This window comes from Lactuca saligna, chromosome 4, assembly GCF_052625555.1.
Source record: "Lactuca saligna cultivar CGN05327 chromosome 4, ASM5262555v1, whole genome shotgun sequence".
Taxonomy (NCBI): Eukaryota; Viridiplantae; Streptophyta; class Magnoliopsida; order Asterales; family Asteraceae; genus Lactuca; species Lactuca saligna.
In genome coordinates, this window is record NC_136420.1 from 60,616,975 (window position 1) to 60,636,768 (window position 19,794).

General features: G+C 35.5%; 2 protein-coding genes and 1 non-coding gene across 3 annotated transcripts; all 3 read right to left on the reverse strand.

The window, feature by feature from the left end:
• Nucleotides 1–2,560: 2,560 nt before the first annotated feature.
• On the reverse strand, nt 2,561–5,333 carry DOT4 (Pentatricopeptide repeat (PPR) superfamily protein). Its single transcript, XM_078990247.1, has one exon. It carries the CDS (start codon nt 5,279–5,281, stop codon nt 2,645–2,647), a length of 2,637 nt encoding a protein of 878 aa, XP_078846373.1. The 5' UTR covers nt 5,282–5,333; the 3' UTR covers nt 2,561–2,644.
• Nucleotides 5,334–6,808: 1,475 nt separating this feature from the next.
• LOC145041980 (large ribosomal subunit protein uL5) lies at nt 6,809–8,167 on the reverse strand. Its single transcript, XM_078990249.1, has 5 exons — nt 8,035–8,167; nt 7,811–7,918; nt 7,687–7,729; nt 7,267–7,462; nt 6,809–7,142 (listed from the first exon to the last, which is right to left on the reverse strand). The coding sequence occupies exons 1-5, from the start codon at nt 8,035–8,037 to the stop codon at nt 6,944–6,946; spliced, it is 549 nt and encodes a 182-aa protein (XP_078846375.1). The 5' UTR covers nt 8,038–8,167; the 3' UTR covers nt 6,809–6,943.
• Nucleotides 8,168–16,957: 8,790 nt separating this feature from the next.
• LOC145044630 (small nucleolar RNA R71) lies at nt 16,958–17,064 on the reverse strand. Its single transcript, XR_013681577.1, has one exon. It is a non-coding gene; the product is annotated as a small nucleolar RNA R71 (small nucleolar RNA).
• Nucleotides 17,065–19,794: the final 2,730 nt, after the last annotated feature.

The window sequence follows — 19,794 nt, forward strand, 5'->3', positions numbered from 1 at the left end:
CATAATTCCAAAAAAATTGTGACATGCGTGTTGGGTCTGTATTGTGTAACCTAACAAGTTATGTGTTGTTTCTCACTATTTGAATAATATATGTCTTAATTTCAAAATTGGATGCTTCAAATGTTGGATGTAAGATGCATGATTGAAGAAGCACCATTTAAATAATATGCATAAGTGATTTTTAAATTGGATGCTTTAGTTGTTGAATGTAAGATGCATGATTAAATATCATTAATAGAATGCACAATTGTCCATAATAGTCCATGTCGTACATAATAGTCCATGGTCCTTCATCCCGCCATCGTATCGATGGATCCTTTAAAAAAAACCTTTTCTTTTGTTGATTTGTTGTTAATAATTAATTTTTCACAATCCTCAAAATAGGATTAACTTTTTATCTTGTTGATTTGTTGTTAATAATTGCTTTCCCAAGATCCTCAAAATTGGATTTGAGTAGAATGGTGACAAATAGTGGTTTTTCAAGTGTAGATCTCTCAATTTCCATGTCAAATGACAATGGAAGATCGTCATGTGTAACATCCGGTTTCGGGATGCTTCTTATTTAGGAATGGCGGACTTTAATTTAGTTATGAGAAGCTCTCGGGCTTTAATAAGGTTTGGGCCTTAAAAGAATGAGATTTTGGGCTAAAAGTATAAGGCTTTTGATTTAAAGGGTTAGTTTTGGGTTGGTATCGATTTGGGCTTATGATGTTTGGGCCTTATTAGACCAGGCCAATCACGGCACGACACATAGGGTGTCATAGCATGAATGCTGGTGCAACCCAAGCTTTATTTTTTGCCCCCATCACCTCAAAGAGCCTCATTGGAGTAAACCCTAGCCTTTATATTGTCCTTTCTTCTTTCGTTGCAAGTTTTGATGATCTTGGAAGCTTTATTTGGAATATTATAGAGAAGAAAGGTCATTTCGTGTTTGTAAGTTGTTTTCCCAAGAGTTCATCTTCGCCCAATCAACTTCTGGACCTTAGTATGATGCAAAGCTTCCACCTTTATATTTATTTGATGCTAGATCTAGGTTTTAGATTGTTTTGTGGTGTCATTTTGGTCCCTTTAATGGTGTTATTTGATCTTGGAGAACTCCAGAACCATTTGAGCGAATTAATCAACTTCTGGACTTACTTAGTGTCGGAAAAATGTTTATGCATGCTTGTCCTTAGACCATGCATTGAGTTTTGGCCTTATAAGCGGTTAAACTTGAATGTTATATAATTGTTGTCTATGTTTGACTTTTGTGTTCTGTGACGCGACCGGGTCAACGTTCACAACACGCATGTTGTTGACCGTTGACTTTTTGCCTTTTTGACCCGTTTAACTTTTGAGTCAAACTTGTAGGTTAGCTGATTGGGGTTTAGTTTGTATTTTGTTTGACCAGTGCATGTAGCCGATTTGTTAAGACGTTGATTAGTCGGATTTGGCCGTGAGATTCAGGTGAGTCTTCTCACTCTACTATAAGATACTAGGAGTCTTTGAAATGTTTGTTGTCTTTGTGAAATATTTTTTATCATAGATAATCATAATTACTAAAAAAAAAATTGGTTCATTTTACAAACTTGAGGTCGATAAATCCGCGAGTCTAGAAATTCATTTCGGACAATTGAACCTTCTCGAACTGTTTCTTTTTAAGAACCAAAAATATTTGTGCCAAAATAACAGATGCTAAGAAGAACAAAAGGCCTTGTACCCTCTTTTTTTCAGGAATTTATCGAAAAAAGAACAAACACTAAACTAAAATAAAATGAAAATAACTAAAATAGTGAAGTTGATAGAATATTCCATCTTTTCTCCCGCGACTCCTCTTTCTCATACTTCTTTGTCTTCCAAATAAAATTGGATCATTCAAATTTACAACCTAATTCCTCTCTTTTTTCACTTGCATGAATGTTATATTTTTATTGGGTGAAGCGTGCTTATATAGTCATTGGATGAGGCATGCATGTTGGAAACATATATGTTAGGTGAGGCCCATTATATGTATGTTGTATGTGGTATCTTGGAGAACTAACTAAGTTTTATGTTTACACTTTAAATTTTAAATTGTTTCAGGTGTTGCTGCTTCTAGTAGCAAAGAGAAGGGTGCGGCATGATTGTACCGCATCTGTGATTATGTTTTATAGATTTTCTACGCTCTTATAACTTTGATTTGATGATGTTTGAAATAAATTGTTAATTACTCCCTTGAGAATGAAATTATTTAAGTTTTCCTTTAAACTTTAAATGAAAATTTCATGTTGAAATTTAGAACGTTACATCCCGAGTTACCCGTATGCATGAAAAGACTACGAGACTACAAAGAAAACATGAAAGAAATTGTAAAAAGAAAAAAGAACTTAATGATAAACTAAATGAAAAAAAAATCGTCAAAAACAATTTACGAATCAAACAAAGAATTGTGTTAAGCGCAATAGCTCCAATGTAACTGTGCGAAAATTTGATCGCATTCATGGAGAGAACAAAAATAACCTTAAATCAACTATTTTAGCAAAGAGTAAGGATCGAACAAGGAGCTTATGGTCAACAATTTAGTTCCTATGTGATTAAAAGATTGAAATCAAGTGATTCAAATCACTATTTATACCAATAATTCCATCTAAATACACAAATGATAGTTAAACATTTTTTTATCAATTCACCAGTAACCTCTACAAGAACAAAACCCATCCTTAAAATGATGAAACCTATTCGAATCTCTCAACACAATCTGCCTCCCAACATTCTTGGAAACAAATTTCGCCATTTCATGACACTCCCAACATACTCTCATATTCTTACTCACCCGTATTGTCCTACCATGAGCCAACTTCAGTATCCCAAAACCCATTGCAAGCTTCTCACTATGCCCACAAACCTTAACTTCTTTCTCCATATCTTCATCAACCAATCCATATTTTACTCTATCTAAACATCCATCTTTCTTCATCTCCATTTTCAACTTATCCAATAAAGATTCAATCTTTTTAGCCTCTGGATTCTCTTTATCTCCTCCAACAAATATATAAACTTCACCCTTAATCTCTATCCAACTACACCCTACATTCTTTTTCAAACCCCGTTTACTAACTCTATCTCTTAACACCTTCACTTCCTCCCATTTCTCAGCCTCTGAATATATATTAGCCAAAAGTAGATAGTTTCCTGTGTTTTCTGGTTCTAATTCGAAAATTTCTTCTGCAACTTTTTCGGCTAGTTTCACATCATGGTGAAACCTACAACCACAAAGTAATGCTCCCCATATTGTGGAGTTAGGTTTAACAGGCATCTTTTTGATGAACTTATATGCTTCTGATAACTTTCCTGTTTTAGAAAGAAGATCCACCATAGATGCGTAATGCTCTAACTTGGGTTCAATCTTGAACTCATTCACCATGATTTTGTAAAATTCTTGACCTTCTTTGAGCAACCCTGAATGGCTACACGCGTGTAGTATAGAAGTAAACGAAGCTTCATTAGGTTCAATTCCTCTTTTACCCTTTTCATTATTTTCACGCATCCTTTTGAAGGTTGATAAAGCTTCATGTCCAAATCCATGCATGGCATACCCTGCAATCATGATTGTCCATGTGACAAGATTCTTGATTTTGGTTATTTCAAAGAGTGATTTTGCTAAAAGTAAAGCTCCACATTTCATGTACATGTCAATAAGTGCATTGATGACAAATTGATCTGAAGAAAACCCTTTTTTTAAAACATGTGTGTGGATTTCTCGGCCTTTGTTTAAAGATGCCAGGCTGGCACATGCGGGAAGGATGCATGTCATTGTTATGTTATCAGGTTTGATTTCACTTTGCATTTTGGTAAATAAAGTAAGTGCTTCACTTGGAAGAGAATTTTTTGAGTAGCCTCCAATCATTGTGTTCCATGAGACAATATCTTTAAAAGGGGTTTCAGAGAAAACATGATATGAATCATCCATGCTACCACATTTTGCATACATGTCCATAAGAGCATTAGAAACTGCTAAAGATTGGATTTGGTTTTCTTTGATGTAATTGTGAACTTCTTTGCCTTTTTCTAGTGAACCATTTGAAGCACAAGCATGAAGGATGCTTGTGACTGTGAAAGTATCGGGTTTCACACCTTTCTTTTTCATGTTGAGGAATAACTCGATTGCTTTATGGGATTCACCTTTTCTTGTATATCCTGCAATTAATGAAGTCCATGAAACAACACTACTTTCATTCATGTTTTTGAATACTTGAAGTGCAGCATCCATGTCACCACATTTTGAATACATATCAAGTAAGGTGTTGTTAAATTTTGTTTCCTTGTTGAATTCACTTTTCACTGCAAAAGCATGAATTGTTTGGCCTAAAGTAAGGAAACTCATGCTTGCACATGCTGCAACAGCACTAACCATTGTAGCCGAATCCATGCTAACTGTAGAATAAAGCATGTTCTTGAAGACCTCAAAGGCTGTTTCTGGAAGACTGTTGGCTACATATCCGTTTATCATTGTATTCCAAGTAATCACATCTCGTTCAGGCAAATGATCGAACAGCTTCCGTGCATTATCAATGTTTCCACGCTTGAAGTAAAGAGCAATCATGGAGTTCACCACAGTACAATCAAGTCCAAACCCCAGCTTTAGAACATAACCATGGATACTTTCCCCGAAATTTTCATTCCCAAGAGCTGCAAAGCATTTAAATAAACAAGAAAATGTGTAAGAATCAGGTTCGACACCCACTTCCTGCATTATTCTGAACAAAGATACAGTCTCCTCATAATCACCCATCTTTGCATACGCGTTCATCATAAAGTTCCAAAGAAAAACGTGATGTTTCTCGATTTTATCGAAAATCCGCCTCCCTTCTCTCACATCCCCACAGGTCACATACATAAACACGAGCTTTGAACCCAGAACGGAATCAAGTTCAATTCCCCTCGAACATATCAAATTATGAACTGTCTTGCCATGGTGCAGAGCCTTTGACTCCGCGCAAAGCTGTAGGATGTGACAGTACGTCTTGGAATCAATTTCTTCAGATTTACAAACCAAATCCATCGCCTTTTGTAGATTACCCATTTCACAGAATCTGAAAATTCCAGCATTGTAATCTGTAACTTGATGATTAGAGGTTGTAGTCAGTGTTAAAGTAGCGGGAATTCGTGTACAGTATAAAGTGTTGAAGCTTTGAGATAGAAATTGTAAAGATCTTAAAGTTGGTTTGACATTTTTATGGTGAAGAAGATGTTTTTGATTTCGTATATGGAGATCTGGAGAGACCCATGATGAGAACGTTGTGGCTTTGGTCATTAACAGCATCGCTACTCTTGTACGCCCAATTCAGGAAGAAGCTTGAGATTCTATTGCTCTGAAATCTGAATAAGCAACAAGTTTACTTTTTCAGTTCTTCCCCCTATAGTTTCAATAAAAATGTATATTCGTCCTTGTGAAATCTGAATAGTTAACGTTTCCTCATCAAATAATTATTTTGTCAAATGTTTTGAGGTGAATAGTTTATGTGGTTTAAATTGAGTTGAACTAAATAAAACGATATAATTAGTATATGTTATGAAGATACAATTATGTAATCAGAAAATTACAAGTATAACTGTTTATCTAAGACCACTTCAGGTTCCTATTGTTTGTTTGGAAATGATAAGACCGATTCCAAAAATCTTTTTTTTTTTTTTTGAAATTGCTGCCCCATCGGCTAATCCACATGCATGCCCACCTTCTTTCAAACAATGGATAAGAGAATGGCGTTTCACATCAGTCGCCTCTATTGACAATATTAATTTAACAATGGTTATGTTGTCGAGTTAGGTACTCATTAATCGTTATAGTATCATTTAGGCTAAAGCATAATGGTGGATCGAGAGTCGATCCAAAGATACAGTGGGCAATGAATAAAAAAAATAGATCCTTAAAAATCATAAATATAAAAAAAAAAATCGAAAAAAAACATACCGTCGTAAAATTCACTAATAATATTAAAAAACACAAATATGATTACAGCATTACAAAAACAACTAATAGCATTTCTAGGTAAGTTCATTTTTTTTATATATATATACCATATACTTTAAAAAATTTGGGTTTTTAGAAACACGGACCTTGAACCACTGTCTGGATTGCCCACCGTATGGGTCGGACCTGAGTGGATGAAAAAATGTGTAAAATTGTTTTGTGCTTGTTATGTTTGTAAGATACGAACTTTAATTCTAAAATTGTTTTAAGATAGTTGATAAAAATTTACAAATATGTATAAAGTATATATTGTCTTGGATTTTCTACAAAGAAAACAGATAATCAAGTGTTACTAAATACTAATGATGTGTTATGTGAGAAGGACCAAACGACAAATCGAAAAAGAAAAGGTCAATTTCCCACCTATCAATCCATGAAAGTGTCTTTTAATTTACATATTTTTCTTTATTTTCTAATTCAATTTAGGTTTGGTACTTAAAATAGTTCAGAGTTCAGACCAAAAAAAATCACCATCGATTACCATTGAATAGCAACTAGGTTTTAAACAAAATTATATCAAAATGTTACGATTTTAGAAAATAATAATAATAATAATTCTTAGATATTTAGTGAAATAAAAATAAATAAAAATAAATAAAAAAAAAAAATCTAACTAAGCAAGAAACCCAACGTTATAACCTAAAAATAACACTAAACTTACCAAACCCTCACTTTTTATTGTTCTCTTGAAAAGAATTTAGATGTTCAGATTTAAACACAAAAAATGAGGAAACTTAAGAGTCTTTATGTAACAATTTTACTTGTCTTTTTCAAAAAAAAAAAAACGCAACAGAAACCCTAATCCCAAAAAAAATCCAATCAAAACCAAAACTTGGTGGGTTTCATATTCTCACTGCTATTAAGATTCAGCAAGTACAAAACACAAAAGCAATAATAATTAAATCTCTGGCACAATACAATATAACCAAAAAAGACTAGTAAATAAAAAGACAATTATGCCCCAATCTGTTGAGATTTGTTGAGAATAACTCCCTCATATTTCACTTGAAACCACTTCATTGCATCATCCTTTGTAACTCTATGCTGGATTCCAACACGCGCCTTGCACCTACGCCTACGGCCCACACGGTAACCCGGCCGCTCTAGAACCACAAAGAAGTCCATTCCATAAATACCAGTGGAGGGATCATACCTGCAATTACATCAAACATTAGGGTTATAAGTATACTTTTATATGTTTTATAACCACAAATAGCATCCTAACTCTACTTAATATTAGTGAAAACTATTAAATATTTTTATTAAAAATGACTTACTTGATTCCAAGATCAATATGTTCTTGAATACCAAATCCAAAGCAACCAGTGTCACTAAAGTTGCGTCTGAGAAGCTCATACTCCTTCACTTTCAATCCACTCTCAAGAAGCTGCATTGCCTTGTCTCCTCTAACAGTCACATAACAAGCAATCTTCTCATTACGCCTAATCCCAAATGACCTCACAGTGTACCTTGCTGTAGTGTACATAATCAGTTTTATTTATAAATTTGGAGTGAAAAAGTCAATAACACTGTTCGAATTTTAGCTTAAGGATTCACTGATTAATCTATGAGTATGAATTCTAAACAATATAAGTCTAAAAACAAAGCCAAAATCTAGCAACAATAATTATGGATACCTAATTGAAGTTAATGTTATGAATAATGTGAGTAATGGTAGATTGTGATATGCAACTTACCCTTGGAAAAGACGGGGGATTGGCCACTTAGTTGCTCCAAAACCTAATTACCATTAATCAGAACAATGAAGATTAGAAGAGTTATCGAAGTGGATAGAGAGAGAGAGAGAGAGAGAGAGTAGACCTTGGCAGCGCGAGTGAGACGATCCCCGCTCTCACCGACGGAGATGTTGAGGACGAGTTTCTGAACCTTAATCTCCCTCATTGGGTTTGCTAGCTTCCTCTCTGACGCCTGCAATTTATTTCATTCATCAAGATCATCATCCAAAACAGACAATATTATCAACGGTTTATATCTAATATAAAAGTTATTCGGTCATTGTGTGATTTGAGTGTTAAAGAGAGTACCATTGCTGCAGGGAAAGATTACGGCGGTGGAGATTGGAGGCAGAGGAAGCAGGGGAGAGGGGATGGGGAGAAGGGTTTTATTAGAAAAGTAAGGCTGCCAACAGATCTGCTAGGGTTTGTGGTATAAAGGATGGAGATTGAGAATGCCGTATTTACCCTTTCACCTCTAAAATTTGAGCGGACAAAATTTCATAAATGGTCCTTATGGTTTAGATAGGTTGAAAGTTTAAAAGAATGCATTATAGGTTCTTATAAATTATAAATAACATTGTTAGGAAATAAAAGTGATTATAAACTATTAGTACATGCAGTTCTCCCCTTAGCCTTAGGGCAGGCAGGAAATAAGTTAACAGCTTCTAAAGAAAAGAGGATGACTTAAGACAGTAAGAACGGGCAAAAGAAGTAAGTCACTTGCAAGCCCGAAAAGAAATCAATGGATGTATCCCGACCAAGCAACGAAGAAGCGCTAGCAGATGAGATTGGACCTATATAGACTAGGGGAAAGAGAGTCTTGGGGGTCCCCAAAACAGAGTGAGAACTAGCCCTTTGAGGAGCTCTCTAAACTGTCTAACTCTCTATTAGCATATGCATAGGGAAACCAGGTTCAATAGCCGGATAGAGTAAGAAAACAACTAAATAGAAATGAGTACTTGCTACGGGAGTAAAGAGTTTCAAGAAAAAATATCCTTAATGCGACTGCGGGAAGGTTGTTCCTGCTACATTTCGCTGGGGAAGAAATAAGGAATTGAGTCCTTTCACATTATCACAGAAAAAGGGGATTGCCTATTAGTCAATTTTGACTGGAAAAAGACTCGGAACCCCATACCCTCTCATTCACTTACTATAGGCTAAGGAGCGTAGATTCATCTTACTTTTTATAAATGGAAAAAGTGACATAAGTCACACATTCGAGCAAGAGCCTTTGCCTTTCTTCGCTATGTAAATAGAGGGCCGGAGGAAGAAGTGCCAGAACCTCAACAAAAGAAAACATCTTGGCTGAAGATCTATGCTCATAGATCTAAAATTTCTGTGCATTCCCTCCATGTTGGAGAAAGGTTAAGTGGAAGGATTCCATAAATTTGGCAACTTTATGGATCCTTAAGGTCCCTTCGAGGTTTAGTGTTCCAGATCTGAGATTTGGTTAAGTTTTGGCTCATACATGAGATTTATGACCTCATTTCCTCCATTGTTATGAATTAGCTTGGGTAAATACATACATTGGACATGCATGACAATAAATCAACAATTTTCATGACTCTTTGGGTGTAAGGAAGCCTTCTGGAGGAGTTGAGTGTGTGGCTTAATGGATTGAGGGGTTAATCCATCAAGTTGTCCAAATTCAATTTCCATGACATGATGATATGTCTGTCATGTCATGGCATAGGTGGGTCTCGCGGTTGTTTTTTCTGGAAGTTCCCACGACGTAGCGAAGAGTCCCCTATGTCATGGTGAGGGTTGACCATTGTCTTTTATTTACCGTTGACTTTTTGATCAATTTGACTTTTTGGTCAAACTTGAAGGAATATGGTTATTGATTAAGGTTATACCTTTGTTTTGTGCTAGTCGGTTCGTAGAGAGAGATTACTGCAGGGAGTGAGTGTATTGTTGTGTTTGCTTGGGTCTTCGATTCAGGTGAGTTTCTCATTATATTGACCGTTGACTTTTCAACCGTTTTCTTTCGAATGAGTAGTTGCATGAAAGGGTGTATTAACTTTGACTAGAAAATGGAAATTCAAAGGTCAGACAAAGTATATGCACCCCAAGAACGTTGTAGTGTATTCCTTTATAAGAATATCTCCATTTTTCAATAAAACTGAATCACTTTACAATTATCTTAATTCAACATTCGTCTGTAAATTTTCCTTCTACCTTTTAAGAAATGATTCCTCATAAAAGTTTACTAACAATACATGAACCCTTAGACGTTTGATTGCAAAACTATTTTTGATTCTTCTAATAATTTTCAAGCATCGAAAATCAATTCCATTTCAATATTGAAGTATTAGTCACCATTGTTTCAAGACTCACATCATAAGTAGGATTAACATCCCATGAATACCCTAAATAAACATCTACTTCTTCATGTCTCGTATTGCATATAGGTGTCATAATGATCTTTGGCTACAATTGGTAGGTGAGGCACCCTATCACTCCATTGAATAATCTATTGCATAGATGGTCATGTACTTCCTTATGGTTCCCCATAAATTTCATTACGTTGTTGGGTAAACATATGGATCATATTCTCATCTTCTCGGTCCAACATCATTTGTATCATATCTTGCAACCTTGTAAGTATGTTCGATATATATTTCACTTATTTTCCTTGGTTTCCATATTGCTTCCAACATTGGGGGTCCAGCTTGCATATTCCCGATCTCGATGTAATTTATTGTTGTATGTGTTTACCAAATCCTTTGTCTGTATAATCAACATGAGTTAGTAATGGATTCGAACAAGATTATAAGAGTGGTTAATACATACAACACTTCATAAACTACATATACTCCTTAAATATAATTTTCTTAAGAATCAATGGTTTGAGTCTAAACATTCTACCTTGTACCCAATTCAATTAAATATATGTTATAATACAACCTAAAACATCCATTATATGGCATGTTATAAAATTTTGTTGCCATAAAACAAGTCATTCAAGTTTAGTTATTATGGGAAATGTCCCTAAAATTTGATAACATTTAACTATAAATATCACCATTTTTTCAAAAGATATCTACAATCAAATAATTATAAATATCAAAACACAGTTTAATAGCAAGTCAAGTACTAAGTTCGAAGTCTTCCTTTATTTCATTTCCCCTACCATTAATTAGCTTTATTGTCACTCGGGTTACAAAGTGATATGTGCATATTTAGTTATAAATTTTGTCTAATATCTTAATACTTTTTGGCTATTTTGTCTTGATTATTGAACAAAAGGTATTTAATTATGTTTAAGTTGTATTTTCAGCCTAAAAGACATGCTCAAGTTAAAAAGGAAGTGGGATGAGCAATTGGAAGCTCTGGAATTTAAGAAATAAGAAATTGAGCTAAAAAGGTGAAGGACTCGGCGAGTTGGTCCTCAACTTGTCGAGTAGACAGGAATAATCGCGAACAAATCAAGACTTGTTGTACACGGGTTTTAAGTGATGGACTCGTGGATTCGGTCAAAGGGACTCGACGAGTTGCACATGTTTTCAGAAATCTATATAAAGGTCACTAATTCCCGATACAATGACTTTTTGCTATTACGACGAGTTGCACATGTTTTCAGAAATCTATATAAAGGTCACTAATTCCCGAGACAATGACTTTTTGCTATTAGATTTCATTTTTGAGTTGTTACTTGCTGTAGATATGAGCTAAAAACTCATTACTTATGTTTGGATATATAAGCTTATTAATATGGTTTGATTTTATGGTATTGGATTGATTGAATTTGGTGATTTGTTTTGTTAAGCTTGTTAAAGACCCTTATGTGTTAACAATAACTATTTACTGTTAATTATCAAGTCTATTAAGTTGCATGAACATCTTCTTAATTGCTTGTTTCATATGATTTATGTGAAAACAATATTATATGCCTAGTATTAGTGAATATGAACCTATGATTAACTAGAAAATAGGTAACTTAATGTGTGAGCTTGTGTGATGAACAACCATACAAGATGTTGATTGAATTGATAAATTTAATTAGCTAAATATTACAAGTCTTACTTAACCCGAACTAAATGCTAGTAAACTTGTTAGTTTAACCAATTAGCCATTGTTTGAATTAATTCGTTTGCTAAGGATTAGTAATAGTGAACATGAATCTAATCACATTAGGAATCGGAAGCCAATGAAAATTTAATCCATTGCACTTGCCATAAAATAAACCATAGGAATAAGTGAGTCGAATCTAAATAGAAGTCTCTTCTATTATTGAATCTAGTTACTTTTTATTGCCTTTAGCTGTTAATTGTTTTCATTTGAGTGTTTGTTATTTGCTTAAGTTTCTAGTCTTGCAAAACTAGAGAAAAACCCTTCTTTTATTATTTGTTTTTAGTTTGGTAATTCTAGTAGTTAGTTTAACTCTTACCGTTCCTTGTGTTCGATACCCTACTTGCTTAAACTATACCACTAATCGATAGATACACTGCCTTTCGCGTGTTAAATTTATGTTAAAATTGTGGGACTAAAACTAGTGCATTTTTACACACCAAGTTTTTGGCACCGTTGTCGGGGAACGACTCTAATAATTATTTTAATTACTATTGTTATCGATCCTTTGTGTAACATTTATCTAACATAAAGTTACTACTTTTGTCATTTATTTAGTTAGTTTAAAGATCTAGCTTTTCTATTTTAAACTTAGATTTTTTTTTAGTTTTATCCGTGAACTCGTCAAGTCCAATCAAACTGACTCGATGAGTCCATCGCATTTTTCATTTTCATTTTTATTTCATTTTTTGTTCTTTTTACGCGTGTTTTCTGTTTTCTTTCAGGTATTATATGACCCGTTGATCAAATACACCTTTGGTCCCACCACTCGAAGACCTGCAATCCGCTCTTAGGAAGAACAAAGATAAAATCATTTAAGAAACTAACCCGTCAAAGAAGTCACCTTTCAAGGACCTTAAATCGGTCTTTGGAAAGAAGAAAAGAAAGAAAGTGGGTGAGTCTAGTAGTCAAAAGAGTGAAGGGAGAAATATAGAAAGTTTTGAACAAAATCCCAATCCAAAAGAGACCGAGTACGAGACAGAATCCGAAGAAGAAAGCGAGCAAGAAAGTGAACCCGACAACATCATGGTTGACATTATGGATATTACCATGGGCTAATACAAAAGAAGAATGTGTGATGATACCGGGTCGGGACTCGTGCAACTTGCAATTCCAGAAACTGCTACTTTTGAGATAAAAGGCCATAATACTAGTCCAACTCAAGGACATCCCATTCTACGGGAAGGATCACAAAGACGCATACAAGCACATTGACGAGGTCAACGACATAGCCGACTATTTCAACATCCCTAATGTTCCTCGCGAGACTGTTTTTCTAGATATGCTACCAGTTACACTTAATGGAGCCACAAAAGATTGGCTAAAATGTGACAACCGTCAAATTCTGGTCAATTCAAAGTCAAATAAAGTCAACAAGTCAAACCTCTCAGCTCAACTAACCCTTGTGTACTTGGACTTACGTTCAGTATTTACTAAACAACCCACTACTCTAATAAGAAAACATGAATCGAAAAGTACGTACAACTAGATCTCTTTAACCTAAAAACTGTAGTACGTGGCGAGCCAAACTGATAAAACAATGATGCATACTCATCGGGAATGTATGATATGCGTTTTTCCTGGTGAGTATTCATATAAAATATTTATTTCCTTAATTAAAACAACAAAAGATATATTTTCATTTATATTTCCAAAAATGCGAAACTCTTCTGCAATTTCATCATTTTATGACCCCATTTGCGAAGTTGAGTATTTATTTCCAAAAATGCGAAACTCTTCTGCAATTTCATCATTTTATGACCCCATTTGCGAAGTTGAGTATTTATTTCCAAAAATGCGAAACTCTTCTGCAATTTCATCATTTTATGACCCCATTTGCGAAGTTGAGTATTTATTTCCAAAAATGCGAAACTCTTCTGCAATTTCATCATTTTATGACCCCATTTGCGAAGTTGAGTATTTATTTCCAAAAATGCGAAACTCCAGGGACAATATTTGAAATCTTCTGTTTTCTTCCCCAATTCGCATTCTACTGTGAAATACTTCGCATCCCTTCGCATTAATCACTTTCGCATCTTCATTCTTACACCCTTCGCATCCCTTCGCATTAATCACTTTCGCATCTTCATTCTTACACCCTTCGCATCCCTTCGCATTAATCACTTTCGCATCTTCATTCTTACACCCTTCGCATCCCTTCGCATTAATCACTTTCGCATCTTCATTCTTACACCCTTCGCATCCCTTCGCATTTTAACCTAATCAATCAAATGCGATTCACAAAATTTTCATTCCAGATGCGAACACAGTTTAGCTCTTGAACTCTAAACTTGCGAAATCAAAAATTCATACGTTGAACCCATATGCGAATATTAACCCAATTGACTTCAAATTGATTCATAGATGCGAACACTCGATTGTTTTACTTTCGCAAAAATGAGCATCAACAACTCCACAATCGAGTTTTTAAATTCTTACAAACAACAATTTCATAGTCCTTGACTTCGCGTTTTTCTTCACGAATCATCCCTCAATCATCAATCCCATTGCGAATCAAAACTCATATGTTCTTGCTTTATCGATTCATCGACTACACTCATACAAATGCGAACAATACTTAATTTCAAAATCGATTGAAACTTATAGCAAAGCTAAATCCAACTTCGCATTCAAGCAGTGTTATTGATCCGCAGTCACAAGCAACCGCCCCACACCCACTCTCTGACCAGCCATGCCTCCCCACCTTACCTAGGTCACATTAACGTCTTTTCCCACTCAATTAACCCTCTTCCCGAGTTTTGAGGACTGATTATTCATCCTCTCTCCTCATTTCTCTCATTTTGCTCTCATTTCACAAGAAGATCAAACTCTTTCCTCTCTCACTTTCTCTCTCTAGAAATTCGAGATTCAAGGGCTGATCTTGAGTTTTTCCTCCACATTTGGTAAGCATAATCCATTCTCTTTATGATTATCTCATTTATTTCCACTCAAATCATGGATATCTTAGACAAACTCTCTCATATTTGTGTTAGAGCTTCGAATCTTCAAGTGATTCTTCAAGTGTTCTTGGGTTGAACACTTTCCTTCTTCAACACGTATCTACTGAAATCACTCAAGGTGAGTTCATACCCCTACATTTTTATGTTTTCTCAAGTTTTCAGGGGGGGAATACAAGTTAAAACACTAAGAACATATCTAAATTTTTCTAACAGCCTTCATTAGAAAAGTTCAACTCCATCCACGGACTGTTTTGGGCATCTTAAACATTTTTGTTTTCAAAACTGTACAAGGTGCAAATAGTTCAAGTTTTTAGCTTTAAAATGGCTACTTGCACATCTCCATACGATTTTTCTACAATTTATGGTGATTTTTACAAAACTGCCTATCATTTCAAACAACAATCCGGACCAGTCTGTGGTTATGGACTTTTTCAACCAAGTTAGAGGTCATTATAAATTGTGATAAAAATTATGAGCAAACTAGACACATTTTGTGAACTCTCAGAATTTACGGATCTAGTTTTCGACTTCGTATGATTTTTCTATGATTTTTCCAAAACAGGGCAGAATTGCTAAATTTTGCCACCAGCATGTAAATATCATAACACTTTGTATTATGTTGAGCAAAGTGTATAATCATAAGCTTTAATGTTTGAATGTGATTCCTAGTTAGTTTATCATTATGAACTGAAACTAAGACATTCATATTAGACATTATCCATTCATTTTGGAACACGTATTATTTAACTATAAAAAGTATAGTTTGAATATATTTATAACACTAATACATTTCCATAAAAGGGTTCATACATATTGCATACATTTTAGATAAACTATAATAGGTATAGTTTATGATACATCACTCTACGCACTCGTACAAGAAAGGTACATTCATACAAGAAAGATTTCTATTCGCACACATTTCAACGAAATACAATACATTACAATACCAAAAGTCGTTGTTAAACGAATTGGCTCGGTCTCGAGCCAATAAAAATCTACAACTACTAACACTACGATTCATACAAGTAACGTTTGGTTATACATACACATGCGAGTGTGCACAGACGTCTATGCACCATCTTTGGGCCCCACAAGTGTAAAATCTTGTTCGTTGAGCCTAGCTAGCCCAATGACCTGATCTTAAGGCCCGAAGACATTTTTTTTACGGAGTGTTGGGTTTTACCGATCCGACACAACGTAAATGGACTTTCAATGGCTTGTATACCACCGGTCCCCAAGGGTCCTTTGGTCTTGCTAGTAAGGTCTACATTCATTTTAGATAAACTATAATAGGTATAGTTTATGATACATCACTCAACACACTCTATACAAAAAGGGGTACAAATACAAAGTACCGGGTCTCTATACAAAAAGGGGTACAAATACAAAGTACCGGGGGGGTACAAATACAAAGTACCGGGTCTCTATACAAAGTTATTATGTTATTAAAACTATATTGCATCTAGAACTGTTAGACTTCAACTATAATCGCTGAGCGTACATGTTTGAGTCATATAAGAATTTAGTCATGATTGGCCTAGAATTGGTGGTGCCCGCCTCATCTCCTGTTCCTCGTTGGGTTGTGGACCTGGGGCAGACCCGCTATATTCAACGCTTTATCTAAGTTAAACCTTATATAACTTATATATGTTGGACGATTATAGAGGAACTCTACGGATTGCTCTAAGGTTCATTAATGCATCATGTAGGATTATTTCTATTCATACTTAACTAAGAAAATATTGGATTTTCTGGAAATTAAACCCTATCGATTTTACAAGGAAAAACGGTTTCTACTTCAAACAAAACTCTTATGAACTCACCAACCTTTGTGTTGACACTTTTAAAACTACTTGTATTCTCAGGAAATCAGTGAAACAGGAAACTTCATCGTTTTGAGGATGGGACGCTAAACCGTCAACAATTTATTTTGTCATCATAATGTAATTGCTTTTGAAACATGTAAACATATACTATGGTGTAACTTTTGCAATTATATTTATGGTGGTTGTTTTTACTTTGAGCACTATTATACACGTTGTTGTGATACTGTACATGAAGTCCTCCACCCTCAGACGTTTCCGCCATCCTTGGTTTGGGGGTGTGACATAAAAGCACTCCCTCCAGGATCCATCACCATATGGGATCAATTTCGTGAAGATTTCATTGACCAATTTTGCCCTCCCTCAAAAATAGCAAAATTGAAGAAAGCAATTGCAAACTTTGAGCAAAAAACAGGAGAGTCACTTTATTAGGCGTGGGAAAGGTGCAAGGGCTTGTTGAGGAGTTGCCCTCACAATGATCTTAACATTTAACAAGAAGTCTCCATTTTCTATGATGGAGTGAACGTGACAACTAGGCAACTCCTTGATTCCCAAGGACCACTCATGAAGAAAATTATCGGTGTTATAAAGGAGCTAATTGAAGAATTCTATAAGCACTCTAAAGAATACCATAACCCAAGGGGCGACTCAACTAGAGGGACAGTGAACTCGGTTTTCGATAATATGGAAGCGGTGATGGCGAAATTGGATAGTGTGGACAAAAGAATGATAAAGATGGATCAATCTATCCATGTCATCCGGGTAGGATGTGAAAATTGTAGCGGGCCTCGCCTTACCAAGGATTTTAATCTAGAAGAGAACGGGAACCAGAAAGCACAAGTATGTTACTCAAGTGGCGATAAATATAATGAAGATCGGCGAAAACCAAAAAAAAGAGTGGCTACCATACAATGAGTACAAGAAGGAAAAGGAGGAGAAATATAGGATGAAGACAAGAGGGTTTTATCAAAAAGAGGAACCGGCGCAAGAGAAGAAAATGGACTTTGAAGATGTGCTCACAACATTTGCAGTTTCATCCAAAAAAAATAGGCACAACGAAACCGATGATGTAATAAGAGAACAACAAGCCATGATGAAAGAGAAACAAGCATTGATGAGAAATCAACAATCCTATATACTAAACATTGAAAACCAGTTAGGCCAACTTGCACTATAATCAATAAAAGAGCACTGGGTGAACTTCGAAGCAATACCGAGAGAAAATCCTAGAGGCACTCAAATCAACATTGTGAGGACTAGAAGTGGGTAGATAATTACCCCTATGACACCTATAATGAATGATGATAAAAAAAAGTGCATGAAAAGCAGAAAGAAGACTGAAATCTCAAACAATCGACTCGACTCGTCGAGTCGAGGAAAAGGACTCGAGGAGTCCACAACCTAAACAGAAAATTGATCCCCCTTTAAAACCTTATCAACCTCCATTGCCATTTCCAAGCCAAGATAGATAAGAAAAGCATAATGGAGATTATCAAAAGTTTCTAGAACACATTAAAGCCCTCCAAATCAACATTCCTTTCATAGAAGCGGTTGCACAAATGCCTAAGTATGCAAAATTCTTAAAAGAACTACTTACGAATCGAAAGAAGTTGGAAGAGGTGTCCAAGAAGGTGCTTAATAAAAATTGTTCAGCCGCAATGTTAATCTGATGTCATACTCTTTCTTTAAGAAGTTGAACCTTCCGGAGTCGAAACCGATTCGTATGGCAATTAATTTAGCAAACAAGATGGTGACATTCCCAAGGGGAATATGTGAGGACTTATTGGTAAAATTTGATAAATTTGTATTCTCCACGGATTTCATAGTGCTAGACATGGAAGAGGATCACCAAGTGTCGATCATTCTTGGAAGACCTTTCCCAAACACCGCAAGTGCCATAGTAGACATGAGAGAATCCAAGCTTACCCTTTCGGGTAGGAGAAGAGTCAATTACATTTGGAGTTGATCGAGCCATGAAGCATTCCAAGTATAGTAATGACACATCATTTTCGGTGGACACTTTCGAAGAATTAATGGAAGAATGGAAAGAGGAAAACTCAAACGAGCCCACCATTTCCCTTGAAGACAATTTTGATGTTGAAAAGGAATTAAATGAGATAGAACAACTACTCGAAGAAGTTAAATATGAAAATTTAATCAGAAATGTAGAAAAGTCTACTTGCCGAGTCGAAGGCACTGACTCAACGAGTCCGTTTGAAGATTCACAATCAGATGACAATTTTGGTTTAGACTCACCGAGTCCCCTTTCTAGACTCGACGTATTCAGTGTACAAAACACGAAATTAGAGCTGAAAACTTTGCTTGAACATTTAATACGCATTTCTCGAAGAAGGTGAACAAAAGCATGTTATCATTGCGTCCGAACTCACCAAATATGAAAAAGAAGAGTTGGTTCAAGTGTTGAAGAAAAGGAAGAATGCTATCGCATGGAAAATTACCGACATAAGAGGAATAAGTCCTTCATATTTCTCCCATAAGATAAATCTTAAAGAAGGTGCAAAGCCGGTAGTGCAACACCAAAGGCGTTTAAACCCAAACATGCAGGCAGTGGTCAAAAAAGAAGTTGTCAAGCCCTTAGATGCGGGTATTATATATTTGATTTCCGATAGTCCATGGGTCAGTCTCATTCAAGTAGTTCCAAAGAAAGGAGGGATGATGGTCATGACCAACGAGAAGAACGAGCTTATACCTACACAAACGGTAACCGGTTGGCGAGTGTGCATCGATTATCGAAGGCTAAATGATGTCACTTGCAAAGACCACTTTCCTCTCCCTTTTATTGATCAAATGCTTGAGTGTTTATCGGGCCATAGCTATTATTGTTTTTAGATGGGTTTTCATGTTATTTCCAAATCCCCATTGACCCAATTGATCAAGAGAATACCACTTTTACTTGTCCAAGTGGAACATTTGCTTATCGACGCATGCCCTTTAGGTTATGCAATGCGCCGACGACTTTCCAAAGATGCATGATGGCGATATTCCATGACACGGTGGAAAAATTCATGGAAGTATTCATGGATGATTTTTCTATTTTTGGCTCTTCTTTTCATGATTGTCTTGCTAACCTCAACTTGATGCTTGCTAGGTGTGAAAAAACCCAATCTAGTATTGAGCTGGGAGAAATATCACTTGATAGTGAAAGAAGGCATTGTCTTAGGCCAGAAAGTTTCCAAGGCGGGGATTGAGGT

What these genes read in the sequence shown, in the direction of transcription:
- DOT4 (XM_078990247.1), bottom strand. Translation starts at nt 5,281, where the DNA reads ATGCTGTTAATGACCAAAGCCACAACGTTCTCATCATGGGTCTCTCCA.
- LOC145041980 (XM_078990249.1), bottom strand. An exon ending in ATCCCCCGTCTTTTCCAAGG is followed by an intron (nt 7,463 to 7,686) that starts GTAAGTTGCATA and finishes TGTACACTACAG; the next exon opens with CAAGGTACACTGTGAGGTCA. An exon ending in CATATTGATCTTGGAATCAA is followed by an intron (nt 7,143 to 7,266) that starts GTAAGTCATTTT and finishes ATGTAATTGCAG; the next exon opens with GTATGATCCCTCCACTGGTA.